At 38.3% G+C, this 19,499-nt stretch overlaps 1 protein-coding gene and 2 long non-coding RNA genes across 7 annotated transcripts; 1 reads left to right on the top strand and 2 right to left on the bottom strand.

Moving 5' to 3' along the window:
- Nucleotides 1-1,245: 1,245 nt before the first annotated feature.
- LOC145001794 (receptor-like protein EIX2) lies at nt 1,246-4,489 on the top strand. Its single transcript, XM_078961143.1, has one exon. It carries the CDS (start codon nt 1,638-1,640, stop codon nt 4,386-4,388), a length of 2,751 nt encoding a protein of 916 aa, XP_078817269.1. The 5' UTR covers nt 1,246-1,637; the 3' UTR covers nt 4,389-4,489.
- Nucleotides 4,490-5,068: 579 nt separating this feature from the next.
- On the bottom strand, nt 5,069-16,178 carry LOC145001507 (uncharacterized). The gene is made up of 6 exons (XR_013661627.1): nt 15,632-16,178; nt 14,028-14,282; nt 13,281-13,845; nt 6,515-6,727; nt 5,403-5,679; nt 5,069-5,323 (listed from the first exon to the last, which is right to left on the bottom strand). It is a non-coding gene; the product is annotated as an uncharacterized LOC145001507 (long non-coding RNA).
- Nucleotides 16,179-16,679: 501 nt separating this feature from the next.
- Nucleotides 16,680-19,042, bottom strand: LOC145002122 (uncharacterized). 5 transcript variants are annotated; one of them, XR_013661830.1, is made up of 5 exons: nt 18,594-19,037; nt 18,295-18,516; nt 18,100-18,167; nt 17,868-17,944; nt 17,157-17,615 (listed from the first exon to the last, which is right to left on the bottom strand). It is a non-coding gene; the product is annotated as an uncharacterized LOC145002122 (long non-coding RNA). The 5 variants fall into 5 exon arrangements; XR_013661831.1 differs by adding an exon at nt 16,680-17,036 and having other exon boundaries at nt 17,361-18,167; nt 18,594-19,042; XR_013661828.1 differs by having other exon boundaries at nt 17,868-18,167; nt 18,594-19,039.
- Nucleotides 19,043-19,499: the final 457 nt, after the last annotated feature.

The following is a 19,499-nucleotide window of genomic DNA, read 5'->3' as shown; positions in this document are numbered from 1 at the left end:
CTACCCCACGTTTCCTACACTTGTGGAAATCCAAATAACTAATTTACTACTTTGACAACTTCAAACAAATGAAACTATAATAGAAAACAACAGAAATACTGTGAAATAAAAACGTGAGGCCAAAACAACTTCATGCAGTCAAGTATTTGGATACTCTAATTGGGCCAGGTTAATCCATCTTTGAATCGGGTCCGTAGATGTGGCATTATGGATCTGGACCGGTGCCTTCCTATCACAATAGTTCTCAAACAAACAACAATTTATTATTCTACATCACTTTTAGATAGAAGGGTAAAATGGTCATTTTCTCTCATTCAAATGGTTCATTCAATCCAAAATACAAAAAAAAAGCCTTATTTTATCCAATACATTCTCTGGAGACTCGTCATTTATCACTCAGCTCTTAGGCCATTAGGGGTTGATTCTTTATGACTTAATAGGCTTAATAATTAAGCACTTGATCTGGACAGCTAGCTGTATATGGTTGTTTCCAGGCACTAACCCATTAAGTATTTACCATTTGTCTTTTTTGCTGAATGATTAGTGTATTTGAATTTATTAGTTTGTTTTTTGGGATTTGTATGACATAAAATGAGGACCAAAAGATATCACAAGATGAAAAAAGATATGTACAGGAAAAATACAAATTTCAAAGACCTGAAAGTCTTTGAACATCTGATTGGGGGCTAGCTATCCATTTCAATTGTCCTTTTTTTTTTTTTTAATTTGTCTTATAGTTTGAATGGTTCTATTTCAAGGAAAATAAGGCCTTTATGCCCCACACAGTGTTTGATTTAGGGCAGTTTGTTTCAATTCTTCTTTTCTAATTTGTCTTATAGTTTTGTTCTATTTCAAAGGAAAATATAGATTTTATGCTCCACACGAATCACAACTCACAAGGTGTGTGTAAACGCAAGAAAGATAATTCTTGTGATAAATGGTAGGAATTGAACATTTTTTTTCTATATATTGATATCTTTTTTTAGAGCATAAAAATAATAAATTTTAGTATATATTTTTTTGAAAAGAATATAGTTGTAAAAATGAGAAATAATAAACCATTTGTTGATGAATATGCCTAATCACTGTTATCTTTTATTTTTTAAGATAATATTATTTTTTGAAAAAATAAAAGCAAAAAGACCCAAATTTATATATTTTTATGTTGTACAAATAGACATCCCTATCGATATACAAAGTCTTTACTTTATTATAATGTTTTCATTGATGAATATTGTTAATTTTTTTTATCTATTAGGGCATTATTTTTTTCAAAAAGTAAAAACAAATATTCCAAAATATCTTTTTTATGACGTAAAAATAGATATCTATCGATGTTGCTATAGGAAGTGTTTTATAGCACTTTATTTCGTTGATGAATATTGTGTTGATTTTTAATTTTTAGTGTAAAAACTTTATTAAAAAAAATCCAGAATTTATTATTTTTTAGCCTTAAAAAATGTTTTCATATTGATGAAAAAAAAGAAGGAAAAAAGAATTATGTTCCTACCGGCTACCGTTCTTACGAGAATTATTGAATCCTTCATTTTCTCAGTTGGCAGCACTATATAAACCTTCATGAGGCATCTTCAAATTTTCATCACAAACAAAAAATCAGCAAGATTTGCAGTTACATTATGCATCGTTGTGTTTTTATAATATTCTCACTTATCTTGCTTTGTCTTGAGACTGCAACTGCCAACCAATTGGCAGCAGTGGGAGGAGGAGATGACAAGTGTTTTGAGAAGGAGAAAGATGGTCTCCTTCATTTCAAATCTCTCCTTCAAGACCCTTCTGATCGCCTCTCTACGTGGACAGCTGAACAAGACAACTGCTGTCAATGGAGTGGAGTGACGTGTAACAACCAAACAAGTCATGTCACAGATCTTGATCTGATGTCCTTTGGTCTTGTAGGTGAGATTAGCCATTCATTGGTTAACTTAACCTACTTGAATCGCCTTGATCTTTCCTTCAATTCTTTTCATGGAACCATTCCTGCGATCATTGGTTCCTTGACTCAATTAAGATGCCTTCTCCTTGGCGAAAATAATCTTAATGGAACCATTCCGAGATCCATTGGTCCCTTGACTGAATTATGGTACCTTGACCTTTCATCTAACTCTCTTTATGGAACCATTCCTCCAGAGTTCGGAAACCTCACCAACTTGCAATTGCTTTTACTTTCAAATGTTGGAAGGTGTAGAGTTGAGAACCTTGAGTGGTTGTCTCCTCTATCTCATTTGGAGGTACTTGAAATGGATGGGATTTCACTGGCCAAAACAAATCATTGGGGTGATGTAATTCTGAGTCTCCCGAAACTCTTGCTTTTAAGTTTATCGGGATGTGAGCTGTCACAGGTCATTTATCCATATTCTTCAAAAATTATCAACTCTTCTTCATCTATGGAATCCCTTCATCTTAGAAACAACAGTCTGACCTCATCCATGTATCATTGGTTGCTCCCATTAACCAGCAATAAGCTTCGTTCTCTTTCTCTCACTCACAACATGTTAGATGGGATACCCAAATATCTTGGGAACCTCTGTGGTTTGGAAGATTTGTACTTCGATAACAACTTTGCTGTTGTCACATTTCCTGATTTTCTCAACAACTTGTCTGGATGCACATCGCTTTCATTACAATGGTTGTCTGCTTCCAACAACCAATTTACAGGGTCATTGCCTGATGAGATCAAAAAGTTTACATCCCTAACAGATCTGTACCTCTCTGAAAATCAGTTAAAAGGAACTATAAGTAAGAACCTGTGGGAACTTCCCAAACTTCAAAATCTTGATCTTTCCGGAAACTCACTCCAAGGATTTCCTTCCTCAGATAACATGCCAAACCATTCTGATATAAAATATATTGCTCTGAGCTCTTGCAAGCTAGGGCCTCGCTTCCCCAAATGGATTCAAACATTCAAAAATCTCACCTATCTTGATATTGCAAATTCGGGTATTTCAGATACAATTCCTCTCGAGTTTTGGGACACTTGGCCTTCCCAGTTAACATTCTTGAACCTTTCTTCCAACAACATAACTGGGAAAGTACCAGATCTGTCATCAAACTTTGACAGCTATTCAGAGATAGATTTAAGCTCCAACAGCTTTGATGGTCCCATAACTAATGTCTCTTCTACTGTGAGATTACTAAATCTTTCCCGAAACAAATTCACCGCAGGAATCTCCTTTCTATGCCAGGGTGTCCATGGCTTTTTATTTATTATTGACCTCTCCCATAACTCTCTAAGCGGGCAACTTCCAGATTGTTTGTGGCATTTCAAAGAACTAAAAGTTCTTAATTTAGAACACAATAATCTATCTGGAAGGCTTCCTGCCTCTGTTGCATCTATGATTAACCTCGAGGCATTGGATTTATACAAGAACGATTTCTCTGAAGAATTTCCTTTGTCTGTTAAGAATTGCACGAGCTTAAAGTCATTGAATTTGGGGGCCAACAAGTTTTCTGGTAATTTACCTGTTTGGATCGGGGAAAGCTTATCTGGGTTGTATGTTCTTACATTAAGGTCAAACAACTTCTCTGGAAGCATCCCTTTACAATTATGTCAATTAGCAAGTCTTCAAATTCTAGACTTGTCTGTGAACCATTTCCATGGAAGCATCCCCTCATGTTTGAGTAATCTTACGATCATGGTGCAACAAAGAGTCTCTCAACTACAGAATTTAGATCGTGGCATTTCATTAGGAAGATATTCATATAATGTTGACCATGTGATGATCCAGTGGCAAGGAGTTGAACGTGAATTCGTCAGAAGTAATATGGTATTGTTGAGGAGCATCGACCTGTCAAGCAACAACTTAACAGGGGAAATCCCATATCAGATTACCAATCTTGATGAACTGATTGCACTCAACCTATCAAAGAATGCTCTATTTGGAAAGATTCCATGCAACATCAGTGAGATGAAAAATCTTTTAACTTTGGATTTATCTAGAAACAAGTTTTCAGGAGAAATACCATCAAGCATGTCTCAAATGACTTGGCTAAATTACCTAGACGTCTCAGATAATAGCTTGTCAGGGAGAATCCCATCCAGCACACAACTTCAGTCCTTTGACCATTCAAGATACGAAGGGAACTTAGGGCTATGCGGACCTCCCCTTACCAAACAATGTCCTGGAGATGAAGAATCGGGAATACAACACATCATTGGTGAAAGTGAGGGTGAAGGTATAGACGAACTTGATGTATGGTTCTATATTGGTGGGGCCATTGGTTTCACTATTGGATTTTGGATAGCATGTGGTGCTTTGCTTCTCAACCGTCGTGGAAGATTTGCTTTTTTTATGTTTCTTGATAGCTTCGAAGATTGGGTTTATGTGAAGGTTGTGGTGTTCATTGCTAATTTTCAAAAAAGACGAACATAGATAGTCATTTAAAACCATGTTTCATTTTTGTATTTGGCATGGGTTTTTAAGTCCCAGTTATCAATAAAATTGCCACCAACACCATGGGTGGCCATTTTCTAGTGTTGTGTTTTCAAGTCCCAGTTATATTTTCTAATTATATTTAAGATTTTTTTTTTTTTTTTTTTTATTTATTTATTTTTTTTTTTTAACAAAAAAAGTTAATAATAACCATTAAGGGTATATAATAAAAAGGGAAAATGTCTTATGAGGGTAACCATCTATCACATTTGTTCATATTTTGTCAGTTTTTTTTTGTACATGTGTGACCATTAAACTTACTTAAAGTATTAAAAAAAGTACCATTATGATCTGTAATTAAAGGTTACCTCGATTTCCGACGACTTCACCGTCGACAATTAAACTTGTGAGAATAATGAAGTTTTGCAGTTGTACACATTTAATCAATTATTTTTTTTATACACATTTGATAAATATACTTAGGATGGACAAATTTTCTAGGAAATATAGTGCTAGAACGATTATCCATCCATATACCTTTCTTTTCTTTATGAGTATATAATAATATACACTTTATGTTTCCAAAGGCCTTATCGAATCACATTGTTACATTAAATTATACCTTACGTAAGTTAAATGTTAAATCCCATTACTTAGTATTAACAACCAACAATTACCTGTAATTTAACTGTACTCTATATGTATCTTATCTATAGTATTACAACCATCACATAAAAGAATCTAATACACCATATATTAGTATCTAATACACCATAAACAACCGTACTTGATGTCACATCCCCTATTCCTGCAATCCATTCCTGATTGCATTCCAGCCTTATTCATCACCCAATTCCACTCCATGGATGCTGCTGTGGAACACATGGACCGCCATTCCAACTGAAAAGAACTCTTCAATTTTTGCAAAGCTTTTACTATAACATAAAGAAATAATTTTTACTTCATAAGAATCCTTTTCAAAGCTTCAAATTCCAAGAAATGTTTTAAAAGTACCTTAATCAATTGAAGTATTGGCCTCAGCTCTAACAATTTCAAAGATCTCTATGGTCTCTATGGCACTGATTATGGTATGACTGGTATGACTACCTTTTACAAGCTGCAAAATTATTGTAAAACTTCTCCTGCTAACATGGACTGTTAGCCCAAGAGCACTATTAATATTTCCACTCATTTTGACAATATTAATCTCTTGAAACATGTTATCACCATTTATAATGATGTTAAAAACTCATTGTCCCTCCCGTGTGAGTTGTGACCGAAGGATCAATCTCTACAAATTACAAAGTAGTTGATAAAATTTTCAAAGAATAATGTCTAAAAAACAAAAAGAAAAATTGAAAGTACGATGCTATAAATGGTAAATTCGAAAAAAAAATACAATGCCTTAATAAAATCTTGCACACAAGGTGCATTAAACAAGATAACATCGGTGGCATGCTATAGTTATGGTGATAATATTCCTTATTTCTTATATATCAAACGTGTATTCTTAGTTTTTTACTTTAATCAAAAACTATAATCTTGAGGATGTGTCTATGATCTTCCATCAAAGTAATACTCTTAAGTATAGTGTAGAAATGGAAATATCAAAATCAGTTGTTTACTTTGAACACAACCTTCAAAAAATTTTGTTATAATATAGATCAACTTTTGTTCATGAAATTCATAAGTTTATCTTTAAACGCGCCATTGTCTCTGTTAGTGTATATTAATTAAAGATAGCCTTCACCCTTTTAACTGGTTCCAAATTTATTAAGCATATATGATATTTACTAAAAAAAGGTATGAAATGAAACCAAATAACTAGTTAATAAGAACATCACAATAGGAGCTTTTTCATGTAAAAAAAAAACTCAAGAAAATTGAAGAAGTTATTGGATGATCTTTTTCAAAGAGCTTGTTAATTAACAAACTTTCAATGATTTGGTGGATCCATGGGTTTTCAACCAATTGTATATAGACAACATATACAAGGTCCCCACAAATAACAAACTAAAATAACATTTCTCTTGTGGAGATAAAAGGAGCTTTTTCATTTAAAGTTTTATAATGAAAAAATTCCATCAAAAAGCTCTCTTGTTATAGATGTTCGGTAAAAAATTTACCTGCCAACATCATCGGCTTTAACTAAACCAGAATTAACTATGAGACAAGGCAAAGAAGTTGTTGTCTTCAACATTTTAGGAGCTTCCACTATGATGGTTGTCGACCCAATCTTTAGTGATTCAAATGCTTTTGATGTGAGTCCTGTTTCTGCTGGTGGCTCTTTTGATGAACACATGATTCTATGAACAAAACTCCGATTATTTTGGATGCTCCTGCACTATTCAAGAAACCATAGCTATCATTCAGTTCTAGAATGTTGAAATCTACAATCAAATTTTAGTTATGCACTAAGATAAACAAAGTTAATTACAAGGGGTCTATACCACATTACCAATAACAATCTCCATTTTAACATTTTTAACATTAATCAACCACTAGCCAACACCAAATCACTGAACTCAAAATAATTGCCAACAATTACCAAAAATACTCCTGGAAGTCAACTGGTCAACTCTTGGTCAAAGTCAAAGTCCTCAGTCAAAGTCAACCTTCCTGACTGACTCTACTCGCCGAGTCAACCCGCTGACTCGTCGAGTCCCTATACTCAGAACTCCCAATCCACGACTCAACTCGCCGAGTCGCCCCAAGACTCGCCGAGTCCAACAATTATGAGTCCTTTCTCACTCAACTCACCGAGTCGTCCCTCGACTCACTGATTCACAGCTCAACCCAAAAAGGTTAGGACTCCACGACCAGACTCGGCGAGTCCAAGAACAGACTCGCCGAGTCCAAGGCAACATTCAACATACTCGCCGAGTTGTTCTTCCAACTCGTCGAGTTCCTGCTCATCTTCATCCAACTCGCCGAGTTCACCCATGTGACTCGCCGAGTACCTCTAGTTCTTAATCCATACAGTGGCTTTCCAAGCCATGCAGGGGCTCCAATCCATAGATCTACTCTCCTACAAGCCACCCATCACGTAAAGTGGCAAACTTTACGTGAATCCAAAGAGATCTAAGCCATCTCAAGTCCAAATCTGAGGTAGCAACCTCAGATCCAACCTTCAAACCCGAACTAACTCTAGAAATGCCCCAAAAGTCAAGCAACATAGGATCAAGGAGCTTAAGCAATAGATTATTACCTCAAAAGAAAGCTCCAACTGAATAATGAACCAAATCTCTGCAAAGCCCCTTGCTCCAATCTTCTTGCTCTTCAATTTCCTTCCAAGATTACCTCCTCCAAGGCTCTAATCTCTCACCAAGGAAAGCTCACACGAATCTAGGGTTTCTGGAACTCAAAGGGAAGGTAAAGAGGCTGGGGAAGAAGTGTTATGTTCTTTATATAGGGCACAACTCTCAGGATTAGGGTTTTCTCATTCCAGCACTGACTCGTCGAGTCTAGCCGCTGACTCACCGAGTCAGTCACTTAGCACATGACCAAATCGTGAATCGACTCACCGAGTCTACCCATTGACTCGCCAAGTCGACCTTCTTATTTACACTTTAGCCCTTCAACTATACTTCTGAATTTACGGGATGTTATAATTCTCCCCCACTTAAATTAGGCTTCGTCCTCGAAGCCTACTGCTGCATACACTTTAGAACAAACCCTCGCACTGCGGACTCCGACTTCCCAATCAACTTAGGTTCTTCCAAACACTGCTATCAAACCCCTATAAAGACCAACTCTTTCTCACAGAGTCACAACAACTACTTCAAGCCGGCCACCGACTTCTTTCTCTGCTAACAACCCTCCTTAATCCAAAGATCACCCGAGGATACATTCACCACCCCAGATCACAACCATCACTTGCCCTACACAAAGCTAGGCATCACCTTGAACCATCGGGTCCTGACCCGGTACCAGGCTGCTACCCCCTTCCTCGACTGGCATATCCTTTATCGAATTCACTTCTGGGACTTATCCCACTTTCCTTTTCGAATCCAACTTGTTTCTTTCCGAGTTGACAGGATGGTACATCCTTCAGCTCCCGAGCAACTCCCATGAGCTCTCCCCTGCAATCACATACGCATGCTGAACCTGCTCTAACATCCTCGGGGTGGAAATCCCGACACGCTGACGATACCTCCAAACATCCCTGGGATGAATTATTACTACATACATCACCTCCTAATTACAACCATACAGAAATTCCAAGGCTCCCTCCTTGCATCCCTTCTGAACTCCTCTGGTTCTACACTACCGGAAATCCTTCCGTCACCTCATCAGACACCTAACCCAGATGTGTTTCCATACCACTGGTACAATCCCAGTGCTCAACAACCATAATTGAAATACTCTCAATCATCCATTCTCACTACTGCTTTTACTTCTGTGATCCAACACTCCCTCCCGAAGTTACCTACCTTTCCTTTCTCCTTATCCAAGGAAATCTACTTGCCAACCTTTCCACCTCAGACAAGTGCCACGGTGCTCACACTCCACTCTACACTATCCCTTGTAGAGTAATCGCTATTTTATGCATCACATCTGAATCTGATCACAAGGACTAACGAAGTCCATACCCCACCTTTCACTAACATGATCAATACTCGGGGCCAGACCTATTGTTTGCTATTGCATGGCGACATAATCACCCATTCTCCGCATACAGATCCACTAGTGCATACGGAGTCTCCAGCATGACTGGACCGTTTTACCAGGCCTTCGGCCTGACTGGTACGCCTTCCGGCCTGACCGGTATGCCTTCCGGCCTGACTGATACGCCTTCCGGCCTTCAGTCTCCTCGGTCCGCTCAACCTATCCATACATCATCCCAAGCCGTTCCTCTTGGGAATCTCTTCCACACATACTGTTTCAGCCCTTTAGGGGTTCCGAACTCCAACTCCATTCCATATACCCAGATCCCGGCCTAATCCTAGGCCTCACAACAACCAATCACCCTACCCAGAATCCTTGGTCTGTACTCCGCCCCATCGATCTGTCACTTACTCATACCGGCCCACACTCTTGGCCGGCTAAAACACTGTTGGATCCCAAACAGCTAATCAAACTCTAACGTATTTCGATCCTCCTGAGAATTTTCCAATCTCCCTACTTAGAGCACTGACTTCCAACCACCGGTGGCCCAACCGGCATCACTTAAACAACCTCACTCAACATATTCCCCTTATCCATGAACTGATTTCCTCTAAAACGGGCAACCTCCGCGAAATCACCTCCCGTCATTGCGCATCTCGAACTCTAAGGGAGTTCGATCCTCAGCTGAACACTCCTCAAATAGCAAATGCTATACCTGACCTCAAGACCATACAACCAATTTCTGACCATCAATCCCTTGGATGCTGACCACTTACACTCCTGACTACTATTATTTTCAACCAACCCAAAAACACGCAGAACGGAGAATAAAATACAGCACCACAAAATAACTAGATAGCCAGACAACAATGAAACGAAAACATACCCGCAACCGCATCCGGCTCTACCCTGACCCCCTCTGCTGTGAGCTGAAAAATGCGCCCCTGAGCCCTCGGAGGCTCCGCTCCACCCTGGCCCCTGCCAGTAGTCCTCAAAGTAGCCGGTGCTGGAACCTGCACTGGCCTGGAAACTCGCTGTGGACAGTTGGCCCTCATGTGGCCAACTTGATGGCACTGATAACAGATCCTCATATCCTGAACTAGGGCTGACTGACGGAAATCCCTCGCATAATGCCCCACTCTTCCGCACTTGCGGCATGCACCACCGGACCTACAAACCCCGGTATGACCCTTCCCGCACTTCTCACAAGTACGGCCGCTCTGACTGTCCAACCTGGAATCAACGGTCTTGGACCGTTTCGGCGCCGGCTGCGACTGCACCGGGGCTTGCCTCTGCTCTCTCAACTGTAACTCAATCTCCAACTCACGCCACAGAGCGGCCGCCTACAACTCCAGTAAGGTCCCGCACCTCTGCGTAGACACAAACTGCCTGATATCCCATTTTAGCATACTCAGATATCGGAACATCTGACGCTGCTCCGAAACAAACTCCGGGCAAAACATTGCCCTCTCAATGAACATCCTGATGATCTCAGTCACCGACTCCGAATCCTGCTCCAGTTCCAAGAATTCCTGAGCCAACCTCTCCTTCTCAACCTGTGGAAGATAACGGGTGGTGAACATCTTCCGGAACTGCTACCATGTAACCGCAACCTGCTGCGCATCAGAATACGATCCCGTAGTCAACCTCCACCAATCTTGTGCCCCGAGCCTTAAAAGGTTCAAAGCACACCTCACCCTCTGATCTGCAGGGCATGAACACGTGAAGAAACAACCCTCCACGTCCGAAAACCACCTCATAGCAATGATCGGATCCTGAACTTCATCAAAAGTAGGAGGCTTCGTATTATCGAAGTCCCGATACTGAAAACCTTGACTGGTTACTCCCTGCCGCTGATACAGCCGTTGTAGCTGCCGCGGCAGCCGCCTCTACTAGAGCTGCATAGCGCTCATCAAAGTACTCAATCATGGCGGTCTTGATCGACCCAAACATCTCCGGCATCTCCGCCCTGAACATAGCAGCAGTCTCATCATGCAGGATCTCACGAATCCTGGCATCCAACTCATCCGTACTCATCTGACCAATGACCTCGAGTGGCGTTGATCCACCTTGACCGGCCTCTCCTGATCCCGATCCTGACTCGGATCCACCCTCGACACGCCTCGTAACCACTATACTGGAAATACACCGCCATAAAATCAGATGCTTCCCCAATAACCCAGGAACCAACTCCCAACCCGACCCTAGGGGTTGTGACTTTCTTGATATGCGTATGGGTCCTGTGCTTTCAGTAGTACGGGCCCATACTACTTTCCACACCTACCCATATTTATATCAAGTATTACCACAACACCCTAGCGATAAAACACATACATGGCAAGCACTCCATCCTCACCTCTAGAGGAACTGATAACTATCTCTCATAGCAGAAACCCTAGACTAGCAGGCATCATGAATCAGGCAAGTCTATCATGCAATTCCTGAAGATCCTAGCCTAGTACTAGCATGTTGTTCTAACATATCACATAATCAAATAACTTTGTATGGTATTTTCGAGTTGACTTACTGGCTCCGGCTGATTGTACCTCCGTGTCCTCCTTTATTCATTATTGAAACCATTTTAAATTCTCTTTCGAAAACTCTCCTTGATTTGTGAATGGATTCACACGAATGTTCTTCCAATTCACTCAAACCAAGGCTCTCATACCAACTTGTAAAATTCAAACCAATTTAAACTTTTCAAAAACAACTCACTTTCATTAATTTATTACAAAAAGGCTTTCAATACTTTTATTATCAGAGTATTTTTCTCAGATCCATATCATAAAACATAAACACGAGGAACGGTACGATCACGCCTTTGCCTTGCCACGGTCTCCTGAAGTACCTGAAACATTAAACCACAACTGTAAGCCCGAAAGCTTAGTGAATTACCCCCAAAATACTACATACATCACATACGCCTTTCCAGGCCATAACAACATATACGCCCTTCCAGGCCATAACAACACATATGCCCTTCCAGGCCATGACTCCATGGGATCTTCCGATCCGAATGTCTCAGAGGATTTCCATCCCATACCTCTGTTGACCTTCCGGTCCATACTCTGTTGACCTTCCGGTCCATATCATATAAACCTTCCGGTCCTTATCATACATGACATACACAGCACATACATATCATATAACCGCATATAACATGGTGACCTTCCGGTCCATAGCATACTGCTCATAACATAACTTAAGACATACAACTCTCATAACATCTATCAGCATATATCTCATACTCTATTAGCACATAAGACCTTCCGGTCACACATATACCATCCTAACTATCAGGATACCGACCTTAACCAGGTCTCTAATGTATACCATCCTAACTACCAGGATGCAAACATAGCAAAACAATAACATAACAACAATACCCGAATTTCCATCCGATAGAGGGTCGGCCTTCGTGTCGTAGACCCTGTTAATATAGTGAGGATAACTCACCTGCAACTGCCGACTGAAAAGATAAGACCAAGCTGTTCCGACCACTGACACGATCTCCACCACTAGCCAACACCAAATCACTAAACTCAAAATAATTGCCAACAATTACCAAAAATACTCCTGGAAGTCAACCGGTCAACTCTTGGTCAAAGTCAAAGTCCTCAGTCAAAGTCAACCTTCCTGACTGACTCTACTCGCCGAGTCAACCCGCTGACTCGTCGAGTCCCTATACTCAGAACTCCCAATCCACGACTCAACTCGCCGAGTCGCCCCAAGACTCGCCGAATCCAACAACTCTGAGTCCTTTCTCACTCAACTCATCGAGTCGTCCATTGACTCACTGATTCACAGCTCAACCCAAAAAGGTTAGGACTCCACGAACAGACTTGCCGAGTCCAAGGCAACATTCAACACACTCGCCGAGTTGTTCTTCCAACTCGTCGAGTTCCTGCTCATTTTCATCCAACTCGCCGAGTTCACCCATGTGACTCGCCGAGTACCTCTAGTTCTTAATCCATACGGTGGCTTTCCAAGCCATGCAGGGGCTCCAATCCATAGATCTACTCTCCTACAAGCCACCCATCACGTAAAGTGACAAACTTTACGTGAATCCAAAGAGATTTAAGCCATATACACTCTAGGCTAGGGTTTGGGACAAGGAAGCCTCACTTACAACTCAAGAACAGGAACTTTATGATCTTCTGGACCATCTCAAGTCCAAATCTGAGGTAGCAACCTCAGATCCAACCTTCAAACCCGAACTAACTCTAGAAATGCCCCAAAACTCAAGCAACAAAGGATCAAGGAGATTAAGCAATAGATTATTACCTCAAAAGAAAGCTCCAACTGAAGAATGAACCAAATCTCTGCAAAGCCCCTTGCTCCAATCTTCTTGCTCTTCAATTTCCTTCCAATATTCCCTCCTCCAAGGCTCTAATCTCTCACCAAGGAAAGCTCACACGAATCTAGGGTTTCTAGAACTCAAAGGGAAGGTAAAGAGGTTGGGGAAGAAGTGTTATGTTCTTTATATAGGGCACAACTTGTTCTTTATATAGGGCACAACTCCCTGGATTAGGGTTTTCTCATTCCAGCACTGACTCGCCGAGTCTAGCCGCCGACTCGCTGAGTCAGTCACTTAGCACATGACCAAATCGCGACTCGACTCGCCGAGTCTACCCATTGACTCGCCGAGTCGACCTTATTTACACTTTAGCCCTTCAACTATACTTCTGAATTTTCGGGATGTTACAAGAAATGTTGCTAAAGGAGAGGGGATCTGAAGCTGAGGAGATCGGAATCGTTATTGAAACGTGCAGAGATGAAGCAGACGCCATGGGAAATAGTTACGGAAGGTTCTCCGATGAAGGCTGGAGATGAGGGTGAGGAACTTGAGCTGCAAAGAACGAACCAGATAAAGAAACGTAAGTTTCATGCATATACAGTTCTCAATGTACTCCAATAAACGGAAATCAAATGACTAAATATGCAATAGAATGAACAGTTTGAACACGAAATTAACTCTATCAATTGCTAATGTATTGTGACATTAATTAAACAACTGATTAGAAAGAATACCTGGTTGTTCAATTTTAAATCTAAAACCAATTTTGAATCGGCAATGAAGAGACACTGAATTAGCTGGATTGACGATGAGTTTTGAAGAGGTGCTCGCCAGTGAAGAGAGGCGACGGAGTATGTCGATCGATTGATCGATCGAGAGTGTGTTTGTGTGAGAGAGAGCGAGAAAGAGTGATCAATTTTGCAGTTGATGTTGTCCTTCATTGATGCTTTGATAAGTAAGCCGCTTGACCAGAAAAGAGTGAAGGCGATCTACAGAGGCAAAATGGGAAAAATACAAATGAACGGTCAATTCAATTTTGACGTTACGTCAAATGAACATCCAGTGTTTTGTTAAACATTTTGGTCGATGCAAAGGCTAAAGTTTGTTAATAATTGTAAAAATACAAATTTTAATTGGAAATATTATCTAGTACACCTAATTAACCGTATTAGATTTCTTCATTTGTGTGTATTAAATTAATTTAGCCTTTTATAATACGGTTTTCATTACAACCGTATTAGATGAGGGTGTATTGTATTACCTGTTTTCCAGTAGTGAGAATAAACCTACTTAAGTGTATGTCTGAAGTCCAGAAATGAATTTGCAGTGAGTATGTTATATTGCCTTTTGAAGATGAGTTGGTTAAACTCTGGTTGGACAAAAGTTAATTGTCACCCCTCAAACGATCACAACATAAATGTCTATGTTAAAATCCAACCTTTTTATTTTATCCTTTACAATTAAACCTTTTTTTTTTGTTTTGTTCAAAGGTACCATGCATTTTAAATTTAAAACATAGTTCAAAGTCAAAGAGAATATGCTGGAAATAGCATGTACTTCCATTGACTTTATTTTAGCATCTTGGTTTCATGTTTTCTTTTTGAAGCATGTTTTCTTATTAAAAACAATTTTTTTTCCCTAATTAAAACACACACATACACACAGGCCACAGAACACTACCCCATGTATGTACTTTCATCTTCATCTTTTGCTATTAATGTCACTTGTTAAGTAATTTTTTTAGTCAGCTTTACCTTATAAGCCTCTTAAACAAAAAATAATACATATTTTGATATAACTAAGAGCAGTGCATCCAAGTTTCTTTAGTCAGCTGATGTTTAGGAAGAAGATGAAAAAAGGAACAAATCCTAAAAGAGTGAAACAAAACCTTCATCTCTTAAAAAATTATCAGCAAGAACAAAATATGGGGTACCTGGAAGAAGAAAATATGTCAGTTGTGCTATTTCAAGAAGAATCAAATAAAATAAATAGATTAACATTTGAAGATGGATAAAGATCAAGAAACAGAGGGCAATTCAAGAACCAAAACCAAATTTTTTCCCTAAATCGATTGTCCAGTGATGAAAGTTAGGAGGTTGTGATAAAGTATTTTGAAAAAGATGTTCTCAAATGGTATCAATGGGACCACAGCAGAAGACTGATATGTAGTTGGACATAACATTTTGTGATCAATTACTCAAAACGAGATCATATAGTAAGGTCAGAAGAAAGATGAAGAATTAGAAATCAAGATCAAACACAGGAAACAAATTTATTCTTAGCAATCAGTATTCACTTCTTTCAGACATTTCATCAAACACTTGGAAGGCGGACCGACCTTTTGAAGATAATTCTTTCTTTTCATTCAGATGACACTGACTAGCGATGCAAACCTGCAATGGAGTTCAAGAATAAAAGGAATGAAATAGAGAAATTGGGCTAGAAAACGATGTAGATGAAGTTGTGGATGAAGAAAATGGGAAACTAGTTGATTCAGAGGACGGGGTACAAGTCATTAAGCCTAATAATCCATTAGTAATGTTAGCACTTCTAGTGACGTTGAAGTCGGAGAAAGGGAGACATGTTTGATGATGCTTTTTAGGAAGTTAGAACTTTAGAAAAAAGGTTAAAAGATGATGCTTTTTAGGAAGTTAGAACTTTAGAAAAAAGGTTAAAAAGGTAATATCAAAAGGGTGCTCAACAATTATAGAATAGAATGTTGCAACCAACCAACATTGTTGATGGTTTAAAGGAATTTTACAACTTCAGACACCGTTTGGGAATGGTCAACTACTCGAGGCTTAGTTTGTCCATCAATTGCAAATGTTTCAATTAATTGAAACATTTGTAATCAGTGTCACGTTTTTGGGATTGACCACCTCTGCTGTAGGGGCGGAGCCAGGATTTAAGAATAAAAAGGGCTAACAGCTTTGCGTTGTAATTTTAATATATTAAAATATAATGTTATACCCAAATGATGTAGAGTCTAAAATTTTAAAAGAAAAAATCATCCATAGTACACGCTACATCAATCTATATAAGAAATTAATATTAAAAAGTTTTCGGAAGACCATAAACATTGATTCATACTCATCAATTAATATCAATTTTAAAAAGTTTCATAACGATTATAAACATTAACTAATATTTATTGATTAAAGAATTAAAATCGTGTAAATATAACAATGTAGCCCGAAATAATTTTTAATTGAAAATAAACATAGTTAAAATGAATAAAAATAACTATGGAATTTATCTTGGTGATTCATCGATTAACAAAAGTTATTTATTAACAATTGTGGGTATTTGACATAAATAAGGGTATTAAGTTGATTAAAGTAAAAAAAATAGAGGGTGGAGGGAAAAAAATGGGAAGAGGCGGCGTATTTTTAAGTCAAATCATGGCTCAAATTTTGTTGTCGATCTTATACCCCTTGTTTTCTATACAATAATTGTTTTTCTTAAAATACATGGAAGGGGCTAAACATTATTACATAAACGATTTCGGATAAAAATTACTTATGGGCTAAAGGTTTAAAAGAAGTTGAGGGGGGCAAAGCATCAGGCACCCCCTGTTAGCTCCGTCATTTCACCTCTGGAATATGGAAAATCATTAATTGAAGCTTTAATTCCACTATCTTTTCTTGATTTCCATCAAATTTTTAAGACATAACTTCATTATAAGTTGATGAGGATGTAATCTTTGTATTGATGTTATGTGTGGCATCTTCTTCAAGATCCACCTATACAGTAAAAAAAAATAATAATAAAATAAAATAAAATAATAAAAAAAAAAAGACAATGAATGATAATTCCTTTCGTAAAAGTAGCAAAATATTGGAATATAACAAACATTTGTCCAAAAAAAAAAAAGGATCCACTTTGTAATATAAACATAAAGTTAATAATATACAAACTAGAGAAGAATCCCCCTGTTGGGGGGGTTGAAGGATATCCCTTGTAAAGTATGTTGTTGAACTGTTAAAGTACTTGGTTTAACTTTTTATAATAAGTGTTACTATACACCACAGCACACTACTCAAGTACACTAAGAACATAAATCATACATGATTACATGAGTTACCAGACACTTCTCCAAGACCATCAAATCATATCCCATATTGTTGTCTGTAAATTCACGAAATTGAGGTGAAAACATAAGAACAAAGAAAGCTTATGACTTGTATCCTATATTCGGAAGTAACAATCTGAAGTCTCAACATAAAATGCATACATATATGACTACTTGTCCCCCCACCTACTGAGAATAAAACATAAGCAGAACAAAGGTGGTGTGGAGGAGTATAGGTTAATCGTTTTCCCTGAAACAACGAACCAAGAGCAAAGTTAAATTAAATATCGAGATGGGCACAAAATAAGTTTACTTAAAACTACAAACATAATACACACCTTTAACTGACATTCTATGAAACATTATCAACAGGTAGAAGTCTAACTATTATAACCATCAATTAGCTGTTTTTGGGGTTTAATGAAATTGCGTAATCACCAATCCGATTTTTAGGGCAAAAACTGAACTTGTATATCTATTAATATGCTTATTAAAGTTTTACCGGTGTAGATTGCGATTGTCGGTGATACATCCACAACTCAAACAGTGATTAATATTATCTTCCTATCCTGCCATCATCTGGAAGAGAACCCAAGTCCCAATCCCAGTGAATCATCACTTTCAGTCAGAAAGAAATAGATGATAGAACATATAAACTTTAAAAGTTGACTGAAAACTTCTAACAAACACCTGGCGGCAAAACGTTTCAACATTTAACCCTAAGCCCATCATACCTGCGTTTTTTAGCCTCCTGAAGTGGTTTAGGAAAATCATTGCTCTCTTGATCATTATCACTTCCTTCCTGCCAAAAATTGGAAGATAAAATCAAAAAATTTCAAGCATAAGTGGAATATAATAATATTTAGCAAATAATATAGGTAGTAGTAAAGAATCATCCTAAAATTCTTTCCGACTTCTATTACTTATACCGAATCAACCTCTGATGAAAGAAAACCCTATAACAACTTCCACTACCATGCTTCAATTCCAAGTTCATTTCTGAATCCAGATTGTTGAGAAAAGGAACGATGACCGGAAAACCATAGCCAGAAAATCGAGAAAATAGAGTATAGAAAAGACGTATTGGCGTAGAAGACGATGGAACAATTCTGTTACTTCACCGGAGAACAGGATTCAGATCTGCAAAAAACCTAGAAATCGACGTACAAAGTTTTAGAAGGACACAAAGGCCAAATTGAGCATAGAATGAAAAAAAAAAAAATCGAACCTGGACCATGTGAAATCTACGATTTATGAAAAAACATGGGGGCGTACAGCGGCGAGCAGCGGAGGGAACGCATCGGGCTACAGAGTGGGTGGAGCAGACAGGGAACCCATGGTGGAATTAACTGGGGGGAAACGGTTTTGATGAGAAAGAAGGGGAAGACAGATGGTTAGGCCAGGAACAAAGCAAATGTCGGAAATCGATTGGAAGAAGATAGCTGTGGTCTAGGAGAATGCGATTAGTGGGTGGAGGACTGATTTTCTTGGATGTGGATGTGTTTACAGAGAGAGGTTTGGAGAGGCGGTGGCATCCAGATAAACTGCTACTGAAGATGCAGTGGTATGTATCTATTGGACGATGACGCCGGTGCTAAAAAAGTAGACGACGGGTGTCCACAATGAACAGTATCTAATACGTTTGTTGAAGAAAAAAATTAAAGAAATGGTCCAATCAACTGTTGAATTGGAACCTTCTTTTTATATATTTATATAATTAGAGTTTTGCCTCCAACAACAATTATAATTTTTAAGAAGGGGAAGCTTTGAAGGTTGAAGACAAGCATTTGTAACGTTTGTTTTTTATTTGATTTATGATAATTAATATATGATTTAATAAACTTGTTTTAAATTTCAAAAATGATTTTCAGGTGAAATTTCACAAAATATTAAAAATGGTCCTTATCCAAAATCTCTTCAACTTAACGACTCCATTTAACAAACATCCATCAGGGTGATTGGAGTGCAAAATTTTGAAAGAGACAATTCATGCAAAAAAAAAAAAAAAAAAAAAAGGTTTTATAATGACTTTTTGGGGATAAAATCAAGACCATAAGGATCATTTGTAAAATTTTGTTAAAATCTTTAATAGAAATGGTCCTTATGTAACAGTAAATACATAGAACTTGTCCAT

The sequence above is a fragment of the Lactuca saligna genome, chromosome 6, assembly GCF_052625555.1.
Source record: "Lactuca saligna cultivar CGN05327 chromosome 6, ASM5262555v1, whole genome shotgun sequence".
Classification (NCBI taxonomy): domain Eukaryota; kingdom Viridiplantae; phylum Streptophyta; class Magnoliopsida; order Asterales; family Asteraceae; genus Lactuca; species Lactuca saligna.
The sequence above is the reverse complement of the archived record's forward strand: the minus strand, read 5'-3'. Positions and strand labels throughout refer to the sequence as shown.

Bases quoted from the DNA above. Each gene is read 5' to 3' on its own strand.
- LOC145001794 (XM_078961143.1), top strand. From the start codon at position 1,638: ATGCATCGTTGTGTTTTTATAATATTCTCACTTATCTTGCTTTGTCTT.